The 24,462-nt window shown below is 39.1% G+C and overlaps 1 protein-coding gene and 1 long non-coding RNA gene across 6 annotated transcripts in view; one reads left to right on the top strand and one right to left on the bottom strand.

Moving 5' to 3' along the window:
- Positions 1 to 22,344, top strand: part of LOC128154901 (uncharacterized) — a 27,181-nt gene extending 4,837 nt beyond the window's left edge. Inside the window, exon 3 of the long non-coding RNA XR_008239476.1 lies at positions 22,255 to 22,344. This is a non-coding gene — a long non-coding RNA (uncharacterized LOC128154901). The remainder of the gene's footprint in view (positions 1 to 22,254) is intronic.
- Positions 17,679 to 24,462, bottom strand: part of IL15 (interleukin 15) — a 49,311-nt gene continuing 42,527 nt past the window's right edge. For 3 of the 5 annotated variants that reach the window (XM_052816090.1, XM_052816072.1, XM_052816081.1), the window contains exon 7: positions 17,679 to 18,611. In XM_052816090.1, the coding sequence (XP_052672050.1) occupies positions 18,459 to 18,611 (153 nt within the window). In that variant the 3' untranslated portion in view covers positions 17,679 to 18,458. Of the gene's footprint in view, positions 18,612 to 20,805 lie in introns of all 5 variants that reach the window. The other 2 variants (XR_008239463.1, XR_008239465.1) reach the window with 2 other exon arrangements.

Genomic DNA, 24,462 nt, shown 5'->3' with positions numbered 1-24,462 from the left:
ATTTGTACAATGCACAGCATAACGTGCCTCTACTTTTGGTTGCCTTCCCAGTCCTATCTCAATACAAAATAAGTAACATCATTATGATTCCACCATATTTCCTTCTTGTAATCAGTTTTGTCACAATTCACAAAATAACATCACCAAGGCTCAGAATTATCATGCTGTAGCCATAATATGAGAACTGACAGCAACAAGAAGCACTATTCTTTCTTCTGAAAGGGAGTCCCCTGGTAAAAGTAAAATTTAAGACCTTTGAAAGGCCATTTACTATTTATAATTGATGTGGCTCTGTGGCAGGTAGTGCAGTCTTAAAATAGAGGAGAGTAATGTCTAACATTTATATCACTTAGGTGAGTAAAATGAGTTGTGGGCATTTGCAGACCAGGTAATGAACCATGACTTCTACTGATACTGAAGTTTAGAAGGTTATTGTGGAAGCCTGGACACAAATATGTTTGAAATAAGCCTACTAGCTCAAAATAGATATATCAGCACTATAAATTTTGAATTCTAAATTCATGAACATGCTTGCATAATTATAGCAGTAAGAGCAGCAATAATAACAATAAATAATGTGTAATCATTACTACATAGGTGTACATTTCTCTATTCAAGTAGTCTTGTCGGTACTGTGGTGAGGAAGTTCACCGGAGACTGATATGAAATCAAGAATCAGACCATTATTTGTAGACATTCAGAATTTGACTCTCAAACTTTAAGATTAGTCTGCAAACCACATTCCCATTACTTGTTTTTGTGCTTGTGATTTTTTTTTAATCCACATCATAAATGCATAAAGTATATAGCATTTTAAATATTCAAAGTACAGTAGAGGCATTACTGTTAATTATGTCTTTCTTATTCCCCCACAAAAAGAATAATTTCTTGCTCCTCACCATCTTTTTTTCCCCCTTCAGTGAAGTGTTATATTCAGTGCTGAATATTGAGAATTTGCAGGGCCTCCAAAGTTAGATGCCTGATTAACTCCTGCTTCAGGTTTGATGAGATCTTTCTCTGCCTGTCCTGAAACTGTGCTTGGACAGACTGGAGAATGGCATGTTATGAAGCAGAGCTGTAAGTGCTGGAGACAGGAGGGCAAGATTCAAATTTGAAGAGATGGGAAACAAGGTCTGAGAGAATTAGGAGCAAAAGTGCTAAACCTACACATCCTCCTGAAACCAACTTCTCCAACTTGTCTGTTAATTGTCTTGCTATGTTGCAGTAATCTTTATCCTAATTAAATAGCAAACCAAAGAAATCTGAAATTGCCCTAACAGGAATCATGCTTTCTTCACATCCCAGGAGGTGCTTTAGCAGCCACTACAGAGTATTTTCAAAATGCTAAGAAAGAAGTTTGATATTGTTACGTGTTTGTGAGCGAGAGAGGAAAACATCCAAACTTAGCTTCGGAAACCCTGTTCAGTGCAATACAGAAACATCCTTACTGAAGTGAATGATGTAGCTCCATCTTTCAGTCACTAAAGTGCAGTGATACAGTTTGCAGGAAAGGGACTTGACAGTGATGTTGAGGCAACACTTCTGCTATCATGTAGACTTGTGTCTCAGGTCACAGCCTCTTTGCCATTTCTGCCATTTGCATGTTAGCCCCATCTCTAGCTCTTGTTTGGGGTGAATCAGCTGATTCCCTAGATAGGAAGACTTAGGAACAGGGCAAAAACTGACTCAGAGGTAGGATTCACCTGGAGCTCTCTGCATCTGTGACTTCAGGTTCAGACACATGCCCAGCTATCAAAGGGAATACCCAGGAAAATCCAGGGCAAAGATCCTTGAAGGCTGGCAAAGCAAAGTGAGTAACACAGATTGGACTTCAAGCCTTAAGAATCTGTGTTTGCCAAGGACACTTATCATGAGCATATATGATTGTCTATGATTGTTAATGGTTTTTAATGTCCCTTATTTATTTCTGATGAAGCAAGTATGACATCTGTCAGTATCTGTCTTAGGTGAACTTTCTATGATAACACACTCCTCTAATAATAACAGCACTCATATGCATACTTGCCTTCAAGGCCTGAAATGTGATATAGCTGCTATCAAATTTCCATGCACTACTGCTTTTCAACAGTCAGCCTCTTCCAAGATAAAATTACGACAGTTAACAGTATTTCAGGATGAAAACAAAATCTTGCATGTACGTACAGCTTGCCCAAGCAAGGATATATTATCATTTTTCTATAATGTGACGCTGTGGGGTGCTGCAAGCTGCGTGTTTAGCTTGTGCCTGAGTTGGCAAAGATGGACTGCTATAGTCTGAACAATCCATCCTTACCTCACCTGCTGCTGTTTAGAGAGGGTCAGCTTATGTGAGGATGAGGAAGAGAATGGCAGGCCATGTAAGTAGCCCCAGTCCAAAGCAGACATTTTCCCTACAACCACAGCTGCCTCAGGCCTTCCAGGAAAGGGTCAGAAAGCTTCACTCCCTGGGATCTCCAGATCCTTTGGGTTCTGCTTCTGGTCCTGTCTTGTCTTCAGCCCATACTATCAAGAGTATGTCTTTGCACTTCCTTTGTTAGGGAAGCTGCTGGGAAGGAAAACTAGTTTATCTGAGGTAGGCAATGGGAGGTGGATGTTAATGTAAGAAGATGCCTTTGGAGGTGGGGAGGAGGGTGGAGTTCTGTGTCTTAGATGGGTTGGAGGGTATGGGATGAGGTAGAGTGGAGGGAGAACATGCCAGAAGAGGGGCAGGCTGAAGAAGGGGGAAAGGAAATGTTGCTGTCCCTCTCTGCACCTTTCAAAGTGTCCCTCAGGCACAAGACCTAAGCCTCCATTTTTACATATAGTCTTTCCCCATATATGACTGCTTGCTCCCAGGCCTGCTCAGTTGAATCTGAGTACCCTTTTAACACTCTTCTGACTTCTCCCAGCCTTTTCTCTTCCCCAGCTTCCCGTGCCATCTCTTCTGCCCCTGAAAAATACAGTCCTTCTTCTGCCTTAAGACAGCAACATTCAATTTTCCTTTCATAGCTATGTAGCTTTGAGTCTTCTCTGCTACAAGGCAGTCCAATAGTTTAAGTGGCGAATCATCATGTTGTTAATATGTATGATACTTAAAAAACTCCTCCAACTTCTTTCCTACTATAAGAAACATTCTGATAGAAGAAAAGAAGGAGTCACAAACTGACTTCAGGCTAGAAAACAATTATAATCATAGTGAAAGTAACTAATTGACTTTCCTTTAATGCTGAAATTCTAAATAGGGATCTTGAAAAAATAATTTAATACTGCACAGAGCTGCCCATTCCATCAACATTCTTTAAATCAGACTTCAGGGAGATAGAGTGCTAGCAAAGGGTAAGGGCTTTTCTTGTTTGTTCAGTAAGTGTTTGCTGAACAATAAATATTTTTTTATTAGGGTGTGACTGGAAAGTAACTTTATGATGAAAGGTGCTCAAGTATTTTCAAGTACAGCTCGTTCAAAGGAAAGTACTTGGAAAAAGGGAGTGGTCTTAAGTGCGATCCCAAAGGAAGCTCTTGCCAACTCCCTAGCTAGAGGAACATATGCCAAGGTGAAATATGCCATTATCAGGTATAAAGTATCAACTGTTGGTTGGTTACATTCTAGTAATGAACCATCATGAAATTGTAGATCAATCTGTCTTTGATTCCTACGCTGTGTTTTAATGCACAGTGAGCTATTTTCTCTGTACTATTCCATTTTGCTTAATTGTCCATATTGTTGTTAAGCACCTAAGAGAGTAAAGGGGTTTTGGCTGAATCTGGAAAGAGTACACTAAGCTATTAAATGGAGAATTTCTAATCTACCCTTACATTTAAAATGTTATAGTCTTCTATCAAAATATTAATCCAGGTGTGACCATTAAAATCTGAAATTCTTTATACCAGCTTTTATTGACCATCAAGCAGATGTGCAATCTAGTTAAAATGCATAGGATATGATATGAAAAAAATTAGTTCGCTTTAAAACCATTCCTTAAGATTGAGAACACATATCATATATATATATATATATATACACACACACACATATTATCATGTCCGCAGTCATAGTAATGTTGGCATAGTATTCTTAGCAGGCTAAGTTAAAAGACCACAATGAGTCAGAATGCTGTTTTCAGGATGCTGTAGGAATCAGGACAAATTTTACACAAAGTCTAACTAACTATTTGTTTTCCTGTCCTGCATGAAGAGAATAATTTCTTGGTGATCACCACAGAACAAAACCAGGACACCATCCACTAGCAGCTCTAATTATTTCTTAGCTCTAGTTAAAGAAAACTGGTATTCAAAAGCCAACTGGACATGGTTATGGCCAACCTCCTCTAGATGACTCTGCTTGAGCAGCGGGGTTGGACCAGATGACCTCTAGAGGTCCCTTCAATCTCAACCATTCTGTGATTCCTAAAATGGAGTTTATGAAGATGAAGCCTTTCCTAAATGGAATTCAAAGGCAAATGTTTGTTATGCTTGAAGGCTAACAGACAAATGCTTAATGGCATTTTCAAACTCTTTACTGAAGACGTAAATCTTCCCTGTCCAATCACATGATAGTTATCTGCTTCCTTTGCATACTTTATTAGATAGACGCTATCTTTATATGCTTCTTTACAGACAAAAAAAACCTTCTCAACTCTGGGGTTTACTTACAGCTGCAGAACTATACGGCTTTTATCTTGCTAAAGAACTATTGCAACTAAATTGTCTGCCCAATACAACGGAAAAAGAATCTGTATTTTTATTAACTTTAATTAAAATTTGCTAGAAAAATATAGGTATAAAGTTCTTTATTATCTTAAATAAGTTTTCATTAGAACTTTGGTCCAGCAGAAATCCAGTCTAGTATTGAAACTTTTTAAGTATACTTCTACTAAGTACAGCACTACATACACCTTTGGGTATTCATCACTCATCACAGAGTATCTGAAGCATATGCTAAAAATGGGTTAGTAGGAAAGGATGAAGTGTGTGAACACTGAAACACAAGGGTTATTTTCAGTCTTTGACTTATAGCTGTAAGTTTAAGGAGAATTTTGAACCCTTTGTTGAAATCCAAAACAAGTGCCAAGACAGTTTACTCATCAGGCACAGATTCTGTGGGAAGATCAAGACAAAGTTCTACTTCAGAAAGTGACAATTCTTGTTTGGGATCCCTATCTTGCGTCTAGATGTTGTTGGTAGAAGTTTAGTCTGATAAGCTTTAAGGGACAGAGCAGATATTTTTGAGATAATCATATTAAAGAAAATGCAACTTTGTGCTGAAAAAGCTCTGATTTTCATTTGCTAACTAATTGAATTATTGCTGTATGTATGTAAAGTGGGTTTTCAAGTGTATGTAATTATGGAACTGCCAATGCTGTCTCTGGGATAAAAAAGACCTATTAGTGATGAATGTGCCAATAAGTTTCCCACTTCTCTTTTCATAAATTTCTTCAGGGACATACATATCTAACATGTGGTGTTGTGATTTGCAGAACATCTGCATCATTAGGAAGTCAAACTGTGCTCTGAAAAATATACGTTGAGGATCACTTCATTATCAGAAGCTTTTCCTCTAGAAATATTCACGAACTGCTGTAGTAAGTCTGTAGCCAAGTGCAACAGAGAAGGTAACACTGTAGTGTATTTCTGAATAGAGGATTGGGCAATAAACAGGACTATGGTTATAAGTCATATAAATGTCATGAGGCAGTAAAGCAGAGAATTTAAAAGAAAAATGGCTATTACTGCTGACTGATAATTTATCTTTTAATCTAATTTTCTGTGAGCAAAGATATACCAATTGTATTGAGTTTGCATGGCAAGGTTTTGGTAGCAGGGGGGCTACAGGGGTGGCTTCTGTGAGAAGCTGCTAGAAGCTTCCCCTATGTCTGACACAGCCAATGCCAGCTGGCTCCAAGTCGGACCCACCGCTGGCCAAGGCCAAGCCCACCAGCAACAGTGGTAGTGCCTCTGGGATAACAGATTTAAGAAGGGGAAAAAGAAAACTGCACAACTGCAGCTGGGAGAGAGGAGTGAGAATATGTGAGAGAAACAGCCCTGCAGACCCCCAGGTCAGTGAAGGAGGGGGAGGAGGTGCTCCAGGCACTGGAGCAGAGATTCCCCTGCAGCCTGTGGGGAAGACCATGGTGAGGCAGGCTGTCCCCCTGCAGACCAGAGAGGTCCACGGTGGAGCAGATATCCACCTGCAGCCCGGGGAGGACCCCATGCCAGAGCAGGGGGTTGCCCGAAGGAGGCTGTGACCCCGTGGGAAGCCCGTGCTGGAGCAGGCTCCTGGCAGGACCTGCAGACCCGTGGAGAGAGGAGCCCACTCTGGAGCAGGTTTTCTGTTCCCCCTGTGGGGGACAAGCAGGGTGCTCCTGAAGGACTGCATGCCGTGGAAAGGACCCACACTGGAGCAGTTTGTGAAGGACTGCAGCCTGTGGGAAGGACTCACGCTGGAGAAGTTCATGGAGGACTGTCTCCTCTGGGAGGGACCCCACGCTGGAGCAGTTCGTGAAGAACTGCAGCCTGTGGGCAGGACCTGTCTTGGAGGAGTTTGTGGAGGACTGTCTCCCATGGGAGTGACCCCACGCTGAAGCAGGGGAAGAGTGTGAGGAGTCCTCGCCCTGAAGAGGATGAAGCGGCAGAGACAACGTGTGATGAACTGACCCCAACCCCCATTCCCCATTCCCCTGTGCTGTTGAGGGGAGGAGGTAGAGAAAATCAGGAGTAAAGTTAAGCCCAGGAAGGAGGGAGGGGTGAGGGGAAGGTGTTTTAAGCTTTGGTTTTATTTCTCATTATCTTACTCTGATTTGATTGGTAATAAATTAAATTAATTTTCCCCAAGTCAAGTCTGTTTTGCCCGTGACAGTAATTGTTGAGTGATCTCTCCCTGTCCTTATCACAACCCACAAGCCTTTTGTTATCTTTTCTCTCCCCTGTCCAGCTTGAGGGGGGCAGTGATCAAGTGGCTTTGGTGGGCACCTGGCGTCCAGCCAGGGTCAGCCCACCACAACCAATACCTCTGAAAATTGCTCACCACAATATTTGGTGCTTACCATTCTGTCACAAGCTCTAAGTATTACTTCAGCACTTAATTTAATTTCAGTTACACTGTACCACCTCTGCTTAATAATATGTGTTTTTCTGCAGTGCCTACCCTGTAGATTTCCTCTGTCTGGGAAGCTATAGCCCATAAAGATCACAATACCACATCTTTTTCCAAGAAAAACTTAACAATGCTGAAGAGACAGTGTCCTAGCCCACAATTCAGAGTACAATATCAGTTAGTCTGTGACAAAAGCAGAAATGTTCCTCAGCCCAAAAAAAAGGTGTTTAGTTTAGCTTTTAAAAATCAGATTTTGTTTAACCTGGCATGACTCATAGGCTTGATTCAAGTTCAAGAACTGAACTGAAAAAGGAAGAAAAGTTTTTTCAGTAAAAGACAGAGGCAAATGCAAGCATGTTACAATTTTCAAAGGATGCCTGTCACAGCCCTGTTGACACCTGAACCATAGGAAAATATGAAACTCTGATTATATCCCACCAAATCTCTTTTAGAAGGTAATAGGTGGTAGCTACTTCTCTTTTACGTACCTATTTTGTATATTTACAGCTGATGATTCCAGGCTCGGGGGGCTGGCGGGAGTGGTTTTCCTTTGGTGACTGCTGATTTCTCTGTTTGGTTTCTCTCCTGGAAAAGAAGCCTAAGAAATTCCTCTGTTTAGCTTGGGCTTAGAGTATGAAATTATCCTAAACACATGGATTATGATCCCTTTCATCTCTGTCCTGTGATGTGGTAAAAATGTCTGTCTTCTCTGACAGATCATCTTAAACTCTCCCTTTTGATGAAATCTTTGACATAACATGGGTGCAGCGTTTGCTGGTAATACTATTTTTCCTAGTTTGCTATCCACCCATGAGAGAGAAGCAAGTGGGGGAGGTCTTGCAGTCTTGAACTACCCTAGATTTAAACATGTATTTGAGGTGGGTCATTTGTGAAAAGACACTAAGCATATTTGATAAAAATAATGCACCTTCCAGCTATTTTTCATCATGTGTTACAATAGTCTAGCATTAAACATTTATTTGTTTGATAGGCACTAGCATTGATTTTAAGTTGTAAATAAATTTTCATATAATATTCTATTCAACATAAAATGGGCCTTTATACTTGACTGGTAAGTCACTGAGCTGAAATTTGGTCTTGGCTGTGTTGGTGTAAATGCCTATCAACAACACACTAATGCACAATTTGACCCTTTTGCACAGGGGGACTCAGTAGATCTGCATATGAAGATTTCTTGTTGTAAAATACAATAATCCAGGGAAGTATTAGTCACTGTTTGCAATCAAGCAATTATCTGGCTGATATTGCCCCTGTTCTATATGTGGTTAAAATTGATTCCTAATGAATTTTTTTCAAGACTTTTCAATCCTCAGAAATAATTTTTCAATACAAATACAGAGCTAATTTTAATACAAATTTTGTGTTTGGCTTCTGTGGTCATAATTTAGATATTTGATTGTGGGATGCTTCAGGATCTCAACATGTAGGAATTTTTTTTATTTCCCATTAGTATTTGTCTGCTTGCACAGTCTGTTTTCATACACAGTTATGGCATATGCCCTGATATTCAAAGGACTTGTATTTTAAGGACTAAGGATTGTTATTGGAATTATTTCTTTTTAAGTTTGTGCTCTTGAGGTCTAGCCAAATTTAGATAGCAACTTTTTAAGATTAGAAAACAAGAAGCTGCAAGACTATCCCATTTGATCTCTGTTTATACATAACAGTTCCACGGAGATTTTTGCCTGTGCTCGTCCATTTCCCCCCTTCTGACCAACAACGCACCTCCCTCCAAATCAGCCTGGCACTTATGAGCTGGCTCTTTTGCAAGCTCACTAGAAACAATACTTTTGAAAGCTAGATTTATATTACTTGTTTCTTCAGTCCATCCTATTCTAGATCAGGAACCCAGTCATGCCTTCTTGTTTGTTTTTATTTTTGTTAGTGCTACTTATTATTTAATCTTTTTAAAATACAGATACTCTAATAATTGTATTATGGATACCTCAGGTTTAAAGAGAGATACTGTTGTGATTTAGGCTAATAGTTATAATTTATCATCTGCTGCCTGTTCCATGAAAGATGTTGCACAACTGCATGTGTTGCAAGAAGGTTTTGTTAATAAACTTGGTATCACTTGAACACTTCCAAGAGATTATATTAGTTCACTGAGCTAGGCTGTGATTCTATTTGCTGGTACTGTTAATTTGGCCTATGCCCTTTGAGATCCTAAAAGTTACTTGGGAAATCCTCCAGCACATGAAGGGCCAGAATGTGGCACAGTATTTCACTGTTGGTTTTTTTTAACTGTTCTAGTAAAATATTAAATTCTAATGTGCAACTTCTTAAGCCTCAAATACTGTTGAGAGCTAGAACAGACTAATCTTTCAGAGTAGGTTTTCTTTTGATAATCAGATGACATTCACGGTCATAATGTTTTCTTCTGTGGTAGTGTGATGGCTCTGTAGGGAGGAAAGGTCTGCACATATTTGTTCATTAACCCTGGTTCTCTGGCTATGGTAAGAAACCCTCTTTGGGACTGCATGCACATGGAAATGGGGGCACAGGGGAATCCATATTCAGTTTTTTAACCTAGTACTAAAGCCTACAAATTACTTCTGGCCAGGCAGTTTGGATAGCTATTTGAATGCATGCTTTGTCTGCGTGGAACTGCAGCATTGCTTAATTGGTATTTTCCCCTTGGTTACTTGGTTGAAAAGTTCAGTTTGTCACAGCTAATCTTTAATCCACAGCAAATCCCAAATGTATTTAGTGCACTGAATATATTGAGTAGTACATGTCAAGGATGGAATAATAAATTAAAAGGTTATTTGTGTGCTGTGAAGTATGATTAGGGATCTCTGTAATTTGCAGGCCTCTGAGCTCAGATACCTACCGGCAAGAGTTCTATACTGAAAGTGCATAGCACAGGTACAGTGGGTTAACCTCAGCTAAGGGCCGAACTCCCTCCCATCTTCTTGCTCACTCGCCCTCCTCAGCAGGGCAGGGACAGAAAATAGGATGGGAAAGCTTGTGGCTCAAGATAAAGATAGGCAGATTGCTTACTAATTACTGTGGAGGGTAAAACAGACTCAAATTGGGGAAAACTAATCTAATTTATTGCCAATTAAAATAGATTTGGGTGTTAGAACCAAATACAAACTTTAAAACACCTTTCCTCCCCCCTTTACCATCCTCAACTTCATTCCATCACTCCAGACTCCTCTACACCCACCCCTGAGTAGCAGTGGGGAAGGTATCAGGAGGGTAGGATTGTCAGTACATCATGGTTTCCCTCTGCCATTCCTTCCCTCTCACACTGTTCCCCTGCTCTGGCATGGACTCTTCCCATGGGCTGCAGTCCTTCAGGAAAAAACCTGTTCCAGTATGGGCTCTCCATGGGCCACAGTTCCTTCAGGAAACCTCCAACTGCTCCAGTGTGGGGTCCTCCATGAACTGCAGGGGATATCTGCTCCAGTGCCATAGAGCACCTCCTCGTCCTTCTCTGAACTTGGTGTTCCCTCTGCTGTTTCTCATTCTTTTCATTCTACCTCCCCTCTCTCTGTCTGGCTTTTTTTTTTGCCTTTTCTTAAACATGTTTTCAAAAAGGTGCCACACACTTGGCTGATGGGGTCAGCCTGTGGTGGGTCTGTTGCAGAGAGGTAGAAAAAACCTCTACAAATTGAATGCTTGTGCTGCTGTTGTAACCAAAGTTGTGTGCAATCTGCATACCTAGTTTGCCTTGCCGTTTTGTAGGGGCATAGGAGGAGATAGCAAAGGGAGGCTATAACTGTAGTTATAACTCATCTATTTGATACACTGTAGTTCATTAATAGAAAACTTTGACACAGAGTTAGGGTTGCCTGGAGGTATAATAATGCCCTTCTGGAATGGCTTGTTCAAAAAAACTCACTCTGATGACTAAGAATACAGAGACAACCTTAAACACTACAGATTTCACAGCCAAAGGAGATTTGCCTGCACCGAAGCTGTATTCACTGTCTTAGCCAGAGCTACTGTGAATATTGGAGGGCTTAATTAAAGCAGTTTGGCAGCGAGAGAATGATGCAGTCTGGAAGGACTCAACTGTGATGGAATTGAGTGAAACTTTTTTCTTGCATGAGGATGCACATGGCACAAAGAAAGGAGTGGATATGCATCACAAGAGATTTAATATGTCTCTTGTTCAGTACTGCTTCAGCTGCAGAACCTAGGGTGGTCTTGCTATTGACAGCAATTAGGTTGGAGATGAGCGTAGCCTGGGTGTTTAATGAGAGGAAAATAAAAATGTAACATCCTTAAGGAGAAGAGGGCTGTAAAATGAAACACACACAACATTTTTTACCATGAAACAAGACAGCGTTTTAGTGGTAAAGGCAGATCTTGTTTTATATTGTTTGTAAACAGAGGTATTCATGGCATGGGTTGCTGTTGCAAACAGTGTCTGAATGCATATGCTAGTTAATTCTTACTCCCTACTTGTCAGAACCTTGAGATTTGCTAGTCTCAGCATTCATGGACATGATACTCAGCCAAGGAAGTAACTGTGTGTTATTCTTTTACCTCTCAGTTTCCCAGGGTTTTGTTGATTGTGGTGGTTACAAAGTACCTTTAGGTGTTAGAGATCAGGGTGACCAAGATGGTTTGCACTTGAAATGCTTCTTGTAGCTGGGCAGGGAGAAAGGAGGCTCTGGTTTCAACACACAGTACACCTTGAGTTGGTCATGATTTGCAGATGTGGAAGATGTAGCTAACAGCTTAGTGAGAGGAGTTACAGATATCTGTGTGTCTAAATTTCAAATTTTGTCAGCTTTAATTTTTAGTGGTTACAATTGCTTGAAGGACCAGAGGAAAAAAATAAAATTACTTTCTATGCCTTCACCCCTTCCTTGTGACTCCTTATAGCATATTTGTCAGCAGTGCTATCCTTTTTGTCCTGTCGCTCTATGTCACTGCAGCTTAAAAATATTCCTTGCTTTCTGGCACTAGATGCAGACTCATTCGTTCATGTGGTCACTCCCAAATAAGCTGTGCTGTGCCAGCTGGCCTTGGGGCCAAGGAATAATTCCTCACTCTTTGTTTTTATTTGTATAGGCATAGAGGCCTATGATAAAGTCATGAGAACAGGACTTTGGAATTGTTATTTTAGGCAGCTTGTGTAGAAGAAAATTATTTACGTAAACCCCATGTTCTATGATAGCCTCATAGCTATCATCACCGTCCTACTCAGTTGCTAATGGGACTTCTATAGAAGCTCCACTGCACAGAGTCAGAATTTATGACTTCCAAAGAAGCCGTTGGCTTCCAGGAGCCATTGGTGATTGTGTCCTTTTCCTGTGCATTGAGGAGGACAAGGCACCTTTTCCATGGCTTGGTCTTACTGTCAGTCACCAGACAATGGAGATCATGTACAAGCACGTACCTGGAAAAGCTTATGTCCCACCTGCTGACACCATTGATGCCTGCTTTGTGGAAGTTTATCTGCTTGAGACTCCTTCACCAATGCTGAAACAAAACATAGGCTATCCAGAGTTATCAGTGCTTTCAGAAGATCCCAGAAGATCGTGAGGGGAAAAAAGGGGACATTAAACTGACAAAAAACCCTTTAGGTCTTTAAGTCAATAGTTAACATCTGCACCTTATCTGTCATAGCTGGAGAACTTAAAACTTACAAACTTTAGAAATTCAATGAATTCTCTCTAAGTTGTCCCAGGTAGATCTTCATTATTATTGATACAAAATACTAGAGGATGAGGTCCTAAAAAGGAATTATGTCAAGTGATAAAAATACAGTACAGGCAAGGGATTTTGGATAAGTTACCTTATCCAAATCCCTGATACCCACAACTAGGAAGATTGTCTAGGGTAAAATGAAGCCCAGTCACTGTCCTGCAGTAGGCAGTTTAAGAAAGAGAAATGTTGTCTGAAGACATCAGAAAAAGTGTAGAGTATCAAGTGATGCATGAAAGCAGGAAGCTTGTTACAGAAAAAAGTTGCAGAAATTATTCATAATGATGTAATTTTCTTTAGATTAGTTGTAGTGAGCTTGCCAAAGGAATAACCAAAGGAAATATAGATTAATGTCTCACTTGTTATCTTGTGACTAAAAGAAGAAAAAAAAGATTCTTGCAAATGTGATGTAAAAAGTCACAATTAAGGTTAATGAGGAGAAGAAATTCCCAGCTGTCATAACTGATGATTATGAATAACTGCTATTCAGTATTGCTGCCTTAGAGGATTGGGGAGTTCTATGTACTACTAACTGGATAAATATTAAGTGACTTGAATGCTTTGAGATTGACCAAAAGCATGGTTTGACTTCTCAGTACTCCATGCAAAAACAGTGGACTCTGTCAATTACAAGAAATATTGGGATGGTTTTTTTGGTGGGAGAGAAAATTTTGGCTCATTGGGAAACTGATGGCTCAAAAGATCCCAGGCTGGAATTACTAATATGTCCTATATTACTGCAAGACTATAGATTTCAAGCTAACTGAAGGAAGTATATGAGTCTCAGAAGAGCTGGGAAAGGCAGCCTTTAAATAGAGCAGTTTCTCAGTTTTACCTATGGTAGGGATAGCACACTGCTACAATACAATGTTATCACTGTTTGTGCCATATTAGAAACGTTCTAATGACATAAGCATATTTTAAATTTCTCTTAAATTCTGTTTTGTTGCTTTAACAAGGTCTGTCATTTGTGGTAGAACAGCCGTTAAAGTTGTGTAATGATTACTGACGTGCAGTATTTCATTTTGAAAAGCCCAGTACAGTTGCTTCCTGACAGGCATTGAATAAAAAAAGGTGCAAGCTGATGGCTTCTGTTCATCTCACAACAAAAATGCTGTATTTGGGTCTAATGCAGGTTCCTTCAGCAATACTGTCCCTGTATTTTTAAATTTGATTTCAAGAAAGCAACTTGACACATAAAAAGTTAGTCGCAATTCTTCATTTTCCTCAACTACAACTTGTGAAAAAAATGCATTAGAAACCATTCTCAAAGTACTTACAATGTTTTTATTTTTACTGGAGGCAGTCCTTAGAACGATGGGTTTTTTCATGCTTTTTTATTCTGATGACCATTTAACATTTTCCAATGGACAATAGTGGGGGGGTTATTAATTATATTTTGCTTAGGTGCCCCGCTGACCAAAAGCTGAAAACCTATTGATTTGGGCATATGGTAGTCGACCCAGTACACACACGTACACACACACACACACACACACACATGTAAAATAAGCAGTAGTATATGAATAAGCTCACCTGTTTGATGTAGGAAAGTGGATAAGCTCTAAGCTGTTCCAGTTAGAAGTAGATAAATTCTGATTGCTCCTGAAGACTCCAATGAATGTTACATAATGCCGCTGTGTGGATTGTCCGGCTCATAGTTCACAAACGAGTTTCACCATGTCTAGTGCACACAGGCGACTCATGGGGGGTTACAAAAGTGACCCAGCCTTGGGTTGCCTTGAGGCCCTGTCTCTCTGCAGAGATGACTCACGGGGAGCTGTGTAGACAGCTTAGCCCTGGGTTGTCTGATAAACCCTAAAGTAAATAGGGCAGTGGCTGCACCATTCAAAGAACCAAAACCCGAACTGAGCCTTGAAATCCCTTAACAAATAGTATGCCCTGAGTCTCAATCCAACCACTATCCAGTTGCTGAGGAAGCAAGGTAAAAAAACCCCCCAAACCAGAGGGTTTCAGCTTCGGTTTCAAATGACAACCTTGTGTATTCAAACAATCACAGACCAACAAAGGAAAGATAAGGGGAAACTCCACTCAGATATACATAATCCATTTAGGCATATCATACACACTATTCCACAAGTCAGGGGATAAAAACTCTAAGATTCAGGTTGGAAAGGGGGGAGTCACTTCTCCAACTATACAGTTGGCTTGCGAAGGAAACACATACACACACACACACACACACACACACACACACACCCCCCCCCTTGATCGGGACGCCGGTTGAGGTAACTTCCCTGGGATTAAGAGCCCTTACCTGGAGGGGTAAGTGAATGTTGTTTATGCTTTAAGTTAGTAAATGCGTTTGTGGTTGTCTGTGAATCGCTTGTGGTTGTAATAATGTACTACTCTTGCCTTAAAAAATTGCAATAGTGCATTCCTCCATTGTATCTGTAAAACCTGCAATAGTGGCGTGTTAAGTCTGTAAGTGAAGTTCAAATAAGTTGTTTGCTTGAACCTTGCAGTTAAGTCTGCAAGTGAAGTTCAAGTCGTTTGCTTGAACCTTGCAGTTAAGTCCTTTTCCGTCACAGCCCCTGCCTTAAAGTGCTTGGAATGCAAGATATGAGTGGGTAAATACAGCAAATATACTGGGTAGAAATAGGTGTATTTGAACCTGTAGATGTCTACTGGTAAATCCATATGTTCTAGAAGTCTAGAACACTCAGTGTAAATAATTTGCAATAGTTTGAAAACCAAACCAAACCATCTTTTAATTTTGCTTGTTTAACTTTTCATAGTCAGTCCTTGATCCACAAAGCAATACCTGATTTTTTTGTGAAATGTAGATATAAATTAAAACAACTCTCTATTACAAGTGGTAGATGCAACATTTTACCTTGCCTGTATCACAACAATTATAACATCTGGATTTTTTATGTGGCTAGTGCTCATACTATGTACCTGCCAACATGGATCGAATGTGCAGTGCAAACCACAAAAAAAATTGCATTGCTTGAATAAGCAGAGTTAGGAATTTTATTGATCATAAACAGTATGGGAATGAACACATAAAGCAGTGTGATTATATTGTATTAAAGCAACATTATTTTATTATTAGATTATGATTATATTGTGTGTCATAAACTCATAAACAATATGGTTATGTATTATTATATTATTATTATTTTATTACTATATTCTAACATGACCACAGTTCTCATCATTTAATATGTTCTGGCATAGACCATATCTCATATTTGAGTTTGACCAGTGTCTATTCAAAAGCAACACTATTAATGTATCATCATATGAAACAGCTGCACATATTTGTTCATAAATATAACTTAGAAAAAAAATTCTTTCTACTAGAAAAAAAAATCAGCACAGGTTACATAATGGTAAATTTACCATCTAGACAGAGCAAACAAAACACCAGAAAATACAGATTCATAGGAAGATTGAATAATCAAAACATAAAATAGAGTGTATATATATATGCTTTTTAATATATATAAAAATGTATTTTTATATATATATGTGCTGCATGTTGACCCCCTGAGCATCAGATAGTTTTCCATATCACATATTATGCACATTTATTTAATTTGAAAGGCACAACCACTTACAGAAAGATATAGAAAGTTTTGGCACTGAACAAACTTTGGCCATTCTCAGGTCTATTTCATCAGGTTTAAAGCAAGCAGTATTTTGTGTAAAACTGTAATCACAAAGTAGGAAGTCAGAATTACTGAACCTCTTTTTATGCTAAAGAAGCTAATGGCACTGGGAGAAGTGATGTAAGGCAGAAGAGTTTCAGTCAGCTGCAAACTTTGTTAAAGCCTGTAACTTTGACAAATACTCTTCTGCTCAAAAGAAAGTGCAGATAATCCTTTTTATGCTGTAAAAGTGGTTGATGTGAGACATATGAAAGGAAAGTGAGGTTGCTGGAGGATATATTAAGTCACATAGCAGGTTGGTTTATCTGGGTTACTACCGAGTTTCTGTAATTGTACATGGAGATTGAACTCTGGTCTGTATGTATTGAAGGGGAAAGCTTGCAGGAGTATTGAGTCTCACTAGGAAAAGAAACAAAGGGGCAAAGTTTGAGGACTTCATGGAATTACAGTCTGGGAGTGAAACCATGCTGTTGTTTTTTCTTGCCTAGGGAATTTGAATATGATGAAAGACTAGCTGTATTACAAGATAAATCTTAAGTAAATACTTGGTTTTAGAAATTTGCAAGAACTGTGGAGACATCCCATTGGAATATAAACCTGGTTATGTTCCCCAGGGAAATCAGATTTTGAAGGAATTGCATGAAAGATTAAATTCTTTTCTTGGGTGACATAGCATTAGAGTCACAGTTGATAGGAACTCTGTCATGAACCATTTCTGTTGGACATATGTTTTTACAAATGGATTCTAATAAATTAGTTGAGGATGAAGGTATTTACATCAATTCATTTCTTTTGTCCACAAGGACATGTTCTAAAGATTATGCCTCATACATGAGATAACTCCTGACATTTCTTCAACTGCTTCCCTCCCCATTCACCATCTGGCTGAGACTTTGAAGCTTTTACCCAATAATTAGTCACCACTCATCTCTGAGAAAATCTGATTCAGACTCAGAAGGAAGAGAACCAGGATAAGATATTCATTTGTATGCTGAAGTTAAAATAAGGTTCCTTAGCCTTAGGTATTTCTCAAGAAATTTCCCAGAAATCTCCCTGATTTCTGTTTATTTTCTAACTTCATTCCTTTTTCCCCTATTTTTTCACTTTTAGAGGTAGTGATCTACCTATGCCATGGTACAGATAAGCCAGTCATTTAAACAGATATTTCATTCTTTATTGTATTTGCCCATCTTCTCCCCCATTTTTACAAATCCAATTGATTCCTGATCAGCTTGACTTGACCAAGAAAATACCACCTCTAATAAGCATTCAGAAGAGGGTGAGGTTTTGGAAGATTTTTATTTCTTTATGTCTGTCTTTAAGGTGTTGATTATTGGCCTAATTAAGCCTTTTGATGAGGAGATGAGAATTCTCCAACATTTCCAGGTTTTGGAGGAAAATAGTTGGAAGGAAACAGCTTAGAGATGCTGATTTGATCTTCTTATTGCAAAATACATAACCTACTCATTTATGGCTTTCTTTTCCTCCTTAAGTGCATGTAATATTCCATAGAGAGCATAGTAGCAAAGTTTAATTGCTCTTTCTCTGCCTCTAGAGAAGGTGTAGCTCTTTACACACTACAGAATAGTTTCCTTTTAAGTATGGCTTAGTGTCATGTTGATCAGTCTTCTGATGTTGTACAGAAATTCTGGTATGCAGTGCTGTTTCTATCGTTAGTAAGGTACACCTTCATATAGATGAGCTGCAAGTGAAGGCCACTTTGGATAAAAATTAATACTATTTCTATTCTCAAGAATACCAATACTGACTTGAGGATACAATGAAGATTGTATCTCTTGCTTTTGCTTCATCCACTTGTTCTCAGCAGCTAGTTCATTCTCACATTCTTAATCCTCCTGCCAAGACATCCCATCATGACCTTGGGTCAGTGACTCAGGATGGGAATTTCCAAAGTTTTCCAAAAGCCCCCTTTGATGCCTGTTAGGGGGAAGACATGAATGATTTGACTGCAGTTGTGGGAAATACTCTTTGAAATTTACTGTTTAACTTTGAAATTGCAGGCATATCCTTATTTCCATCCAGCCCCTTGCCAGATTCTGCTACTTAGAAAGAACTGATGCAGTAGATTCACAGTGAGTTGGAATAATTTTGATTTCACTGTTATTATTTAAGGTGGCTCTCACTTCTTTTTCCTTCCTCCTGTTTTCTTTCAGTCCTGTAGTGGATGTTTCATTTTTCCTGTCTTTCCAATACTACAAGGAAGAGGTTGGCAGCTCAGACATCTTTGAGTATAACTGTGAGAAAAGCAAATCTTATGATATTGGAGTTATTGATAATTACAGCTAGGCTAATCTTAGATTACTTTATTATAATATTGTTCCTATATATTTGTTCCATATTCTTCCTATAAGAAATGCAACAAAATATTAATAGCTCCATCCTGTTGTGGTGTTGCCCACATTAAACTAGGAAAGGATGGCAGGCAGGCAAAGAGATTCACAAGGATGATGGGGCACTTAGTTTGGGTTTAGTGGACAGTAGAACCACAGTACCTGTGATGCAGCTGTCTAGACAAATGAGTTGACTAACATTGTACATGTAATTTACATACTTGGAGTGGGTATTGATGTGATTATCTAGTGCTATGTGTCATAGGAGAGCTAATTCACAACATGCCTCTGTCATAGTCAGTTTACCTGGACGCCATAACCTACTGGGCAGTAATTTTCTATGTAAATGCAAATGTCCTTCACCTTGCCTTACAAAATAGATGATACTTCCAGAAACATTCACTGATCAACTGGTGTGATAGGAGGTTAATATTGTTGCTGCAGTGTAGCCACTTGAATCCCTATGATCTGCTGCACCTGCATGTCTAGTATGCCTACTTAGAGGTAGAAGTACTGAAAACTGGCACAGTTCTTTGGTACTCAAAAATATAACTGGCAAAACACGCAGGCAATGGTAACTCAGTGAGATTTTCTGTTAAGGCATATAACAATATCACTATTTTTCAGGTGCTGAACTAGACTTACAAAAAAAAAGAAAAAGAAACCTGAATCTCTGTTGAAATCCCTGTTGGGCCTGTTCAGAAAGCTGCAGCAGGTAAAACAAAGAAAGAGCAGGCTGTTGCTTTCAGGAGATTAAATCAACATACACTGTACTGGCTTCTACAGTAGAAGTAGACACCTCCTTGGTTTCTGTTAAACTTTGGATCTGGACCCTTGGTTGAAAAAGTTGAAACACTGCTTTAGCTATAGAGAATGCTTGTTGATAGATATATATATGTGTGTATATATATATATATATATAGCAAAACACACTGTTTGCTCTCCTTTGTAAGTGTTACCACTGTACATTGGGCTGACTGACTCAAATGTTCATTGTCTCTCTGAGCTTTTGCCACATGGAGCTGGAATGCATCCTAAAGTATGTTTCTAACTATTATTTTCCTCATATAGCCATGTGAACAAGATGGATAATCTAAAATTGCTGCTGAGCCCCCAGCTACTTCACTACAGGCAAAGAATCCCCCTTTTTTTATATTTTCCCAAAAACAGTGAAGCTCCCAATAAGAGAACTAGCTACAGTTCAGAATTTGCCTTTTTCCACTACCATTAATGATTCTGGCTTTCACAAAGTTCTCATTTCCAAATGAACTAGCATCAGTGATCACTTATATCAATCCCTTCAAAGAGGATTTTAATGGAGAAAAAGATGAAACCACTCATACCATCACTCAAGTCAAATGAGGAGTCACTTGTTTCTGCTTGGGCAAAACAGACCATCAGCTATAGACCTGCAGCACTCTGTTAACCTGCTCTTTGCTTGCTTTTAAGGTTCCCATGGCTGTTGGCTTCTCACTGAAGGCATCTTGCCTATTAAAATAGCATCTCCCTGGTTAAAGAAGGGACAAATGGACCATTACCTCTGGGCTGTGATTAATTATTACAGACTTATGCATCCGCATCGGTAAATGCCTAAGAAGGGCCACTCAGGATGTAAGAGCTTGCTTTGGATATCAGAGGAGAATACTCCTTCAGTGTACTCAACAGTGATAATGCCATATTACTAGCTTAATTAAATCACTGTATAACCTTAGTCAGAAATTGAAGTGAGTTAAAAAATTGTGGGGAAACTGTCAGATGCTACTTTTAAGGTCCAAATGTCTACTAAGGAAATGAAATGGATAATTCGTACTGTGCCCTGTAATTGTAAAAGACAGTTGGACATTGCAGAAACTGAAACCTATTGAACATGCAGCATAGATGGACTGCTTAAATGAAAATCTGGACTGCAGAAATTATTGGTTAAATTCTCTTATGTGTTTTAAGAGGGAGGTATTGTGGCTAATAGTCCTTGTATAAATATACTGATGCTGATTCAGAACTGACTTTGAACTGTGAGGACTTTCAAACATCTCCTGTGAAATTATCTGCACAGTACCTGATCAACAGGTGCTCAAATATTCGGAGCCACAACGTTCCATGGATAAGCAACCGATATTTATCTTCAGGGTCTCATAAAAGAACAAAAAGGCAGAAGATGTCAGACATCACCTGCACTAGTGCTACTTGCATTATCCTGTTAAAATATACACAGAAATACGGATACTGAATACCGGGAAAGGAAAGGAAAAATAGATTTTAAATTATTGCAAAGTCAGGAACACAGAATTATGTAGTCCAAAACTTCTGTGGAAGAGCATTATTATTCTCTTCTGGTGTCAAAACATAGTTATTTTTCTTTCTGAACATAGAAACACTCTGCTATGAGTCACCTTAGTCCCAAACTGAGTTGGATTAATTGGAGAAAATACAATATTAATCTCTCTCTTAGCTTTTACCAACAGTAGTTGGAAAAGATTAGATAGTAAATGCCACACAAATTACTAGACCTTGTGTAGAAGAAATACCTTCCTCAACCTAGGGATGCTTACTTCAAAAGTAGGCACCCTCAATTAGTTTTTTACTGTTCTGCCAGCAGTACTAACAAGTCAGATCAGATTCATGCATGTCTTAGTCGTATTGAATCTTTTCCTCCAGGATATGTATGAATTCCCTCACTAAAAAAAAGAATACCAACCTGGTCTTAATTTAGTCCATCCTTTATACAGATCAGATCACTTCTTATAACCACAGGATTCAGGATGTAGTAAAGCTTTCAACTGGCAGCTTAGCTCTCAGAAAAAGGAAAACCCCAGGAGAAATACTGGAGCACTAGATAAGCAAAAGGCCTTTTTTGGTTCTAGAATATGCATCTGGAACAGGTAGAGGTGAAATGAAATAAAAGAGATATGGCCAATGTCCAACAGGAAGTGGCTAACAGGGTGGCAAGCTGAGTGGCCACAGAATTAGCGATATGATTTGGGAAAGACAAATTCATAGTATTTAACATACTTGCCACTGGTAAATGATTTAATGAAAAACAGAATAAAATTAATCAGGTAACTGATTTTCACAATGGCCAAGGTAAAGAAAACTACCTGAGCAAAAGAGCTGTTTCATTTCTCCCATCATGAATACTGCTGGACTGTGTCTCAAGCTCCCTCAAAGCTAGAAATAAGGAAAATTCCTTTATCTCTTTGATTAAAGACCACAGTTGTAACTTGGTTTTACTTTGCCTGTGCATGTGACATCAGGTAAGAGAAAATCATATTCAATGCATACCATTGTTTTAAGGAAAAATTTAGAATGTAGGACCAGTTTACTTCAAACTATGTCATAAACACTTCTTTCATTGATGTTTTGCAGTGGCAAAGAATTTATTTCTTCTGTGATACCTCTGCCAGTATTTAATCCCGATATCAATGCACTTATGAATTTACCAATCAGTCTATAAGTCACCTGGAAGATGACATCCACTGTGCTCACAGTCGTGTTCTTTCTCTTGTAGTTTACTGGAGATTCAGCTCCTAAGAGTGCTGAAGATTGACTGTTGGGAGTAACCCAGCAATAAGAGAGTACCAGGCAGTGTATTTGTTGCCATAACGAGACTGAGACTTCCTTCCTGGTAAGCAGACAGTTGGATGACTCAGCCAGTTATCAAACTGTCGTGGTTTAACCCCAGCCAGCAACTAAGCCCCACACAGCCGCTCGCTCACTCCTCCCCAGTGGGATGGGGGAGAGAATGGGAGGAGTAAAAGTGAGAAAACTCGTGGGCTGAGATAAAGACAGTTTAATAGGTAAAGCAAAAGCTGTGCACACAAGCAAAGCAAAACAAGGAATTCATTCACCACTTCCCATGGGCAGGCAGGTGTTCAGCCATCTCCAGGAAAACAGGGCTCCATCACGCCTAACGGTTACTTGGGAAGACAAACTCCATCACTCCAAACGTCCCCCCCTTCCTTCTTCCCCCAGCTTTATATCCTGAGCGCGATGTCATATGGTCTGGAATATCCCTTGGGTCAGTTGGGGTCAGCTGTCCCAGCTGTGTCCCCTCCCAACTCCTTGTGCCCCCCCCAGCCTGCTCGCGGGTGGTGTGGGGTGAGGAGCAGAAAAGCCCTTGGCTCTGTGTGAGCACTGCTCAGCAATAACTAAAACATCCCTGTGTTATCAGCACTGTTTCCAGCACAAATCCAAAACATAGCCCCATACTAGCTACTATGAAGAAAAGTAACTCTATCCCAGCCAAAACCAGCACACAAATGAAGATGGAGAAATGGAGGTGCCTGGAGGAAAGAATTACTTATTATAGATAGCAGTTGGTATGACATGGTTATGAATCGTGAAGAAAGCAGTTACTTTAGAAAGAGCTGAAAGACTATGCAACATTTCAGAACTAACAGGGGACAGGTGAGGCATTGAGTCTTAGAAATACAGTTATCATGATTTCCCATAACTGGTCAAAAGTGATTCCTGCCTTCAAAGTTCTTGCCCCAAAAGGAGACCAAAGTTACAAACTCTCCTACATAGGAAAGATTTCTACCTAAGAAATGTGTAAGCGATGTGGTGTGTGAAAGAGATTTGGTCACCTCCTTTATTCAGAGAATGAAATTTACACTACTTTTCTTTGGTTGAAATTTAGATTGAAATCTTTGGTAATTGCTAAAGGAACTGTAGTAATTACCATAATGACTAAGGTAGTGTCTGTGTCAGAGGTAGCAAACCAAGCAACAAAGCATGTTCTGTCATTGGACAATGGAACCAAGCACCAGCATTACCTTCTGTTGAGAAGACTGGAGGTAATTTTTAATGCCCTTATGCTACCATTGTACAAAAGGAAAAAAATGTAAGGAAGAATCTTTAAAGAAATATTCTAACTTTTGACTTTAAATTCTTAGGTAAAAGAAGTAATTGGGTTTACCTGAAAACCATAGTAGAAATAAATATATTAAGAGATAGACAATAGATCTTTGAGACAAATAGGCCTCAGCTTGTGGTTTGACATTAGTTCGTTGAAGGAATGTTAATAAGAAAAAAAAATTGCAAGGAAAACTGTCAGACATGACTAACAACAGAAGTGAGAGATGAGCTAGGATCTTCTAGGAGCACAGATGGTAAAGGGATAGATTTCAGATAACAAAAATAGCTATAGCCAAATACTTTAAAAGGTTATGATAATTTTATATTAATAATAATAAAAGAAGAGCTTTTCTCTGAAACCCCATTCAGTTAGCCCTGAACTGATGTTCATGAGGAGGTTCCTACTGCAGATACCCTGAGATCTTCTTAGAGAATTTTGTTGAAAGGTTGGTAAATTAGGCAGGATTTCTTTTCTGGTGGACTTACCAAAAGACTTACTTTAAGTCAAGAAGGAGCTTTAAACACTGTTAAATTCCTTTCATTTATATTTCCTAAGTATTATCATTTGTATGTATTCAGTTATGAATACATTGTGAATTACAGGGATTTTATTATTCTTTGTTTACGTGTTATGCTATGTAAGTAGGATTGTAAGTGATGTTCTTTCCAGTTTATTGTTGGTGATAATCTAATTTCTCTGAGGATGTTCGTGGAAGAATCTTGGTTCCCAGCTTGTGTCATTTGGTCAGTGTTTGCATTCCTTCTGTATAACCTTTACAAAACTCTGTATAAATTCTGTAAAATTTTTTTCTTCATACTCTTCACATTCTTTGCATTTTGCTGATGTTTTGGAATTCAA

This window comes from Harpia harpyja, chromosome 2 (genome assembly GCF_026419915.1).
Source record: "Harpia harpyja isolate bHarHar1 chromosome 2, bHarHar1 primary haplotype, whole genome shotgun sequence".
Classification (NCBI taxonomy): Eukaryota; Metazoa; Chordata; class Aves; order Accipitriformes; family Accipitridae; genus Harpia; species Harpia harpyja.
Note: the sequence above shows the minus strand (reverse complement) of the source record. Positions and strands in the feature narration are given on the sequence as shown.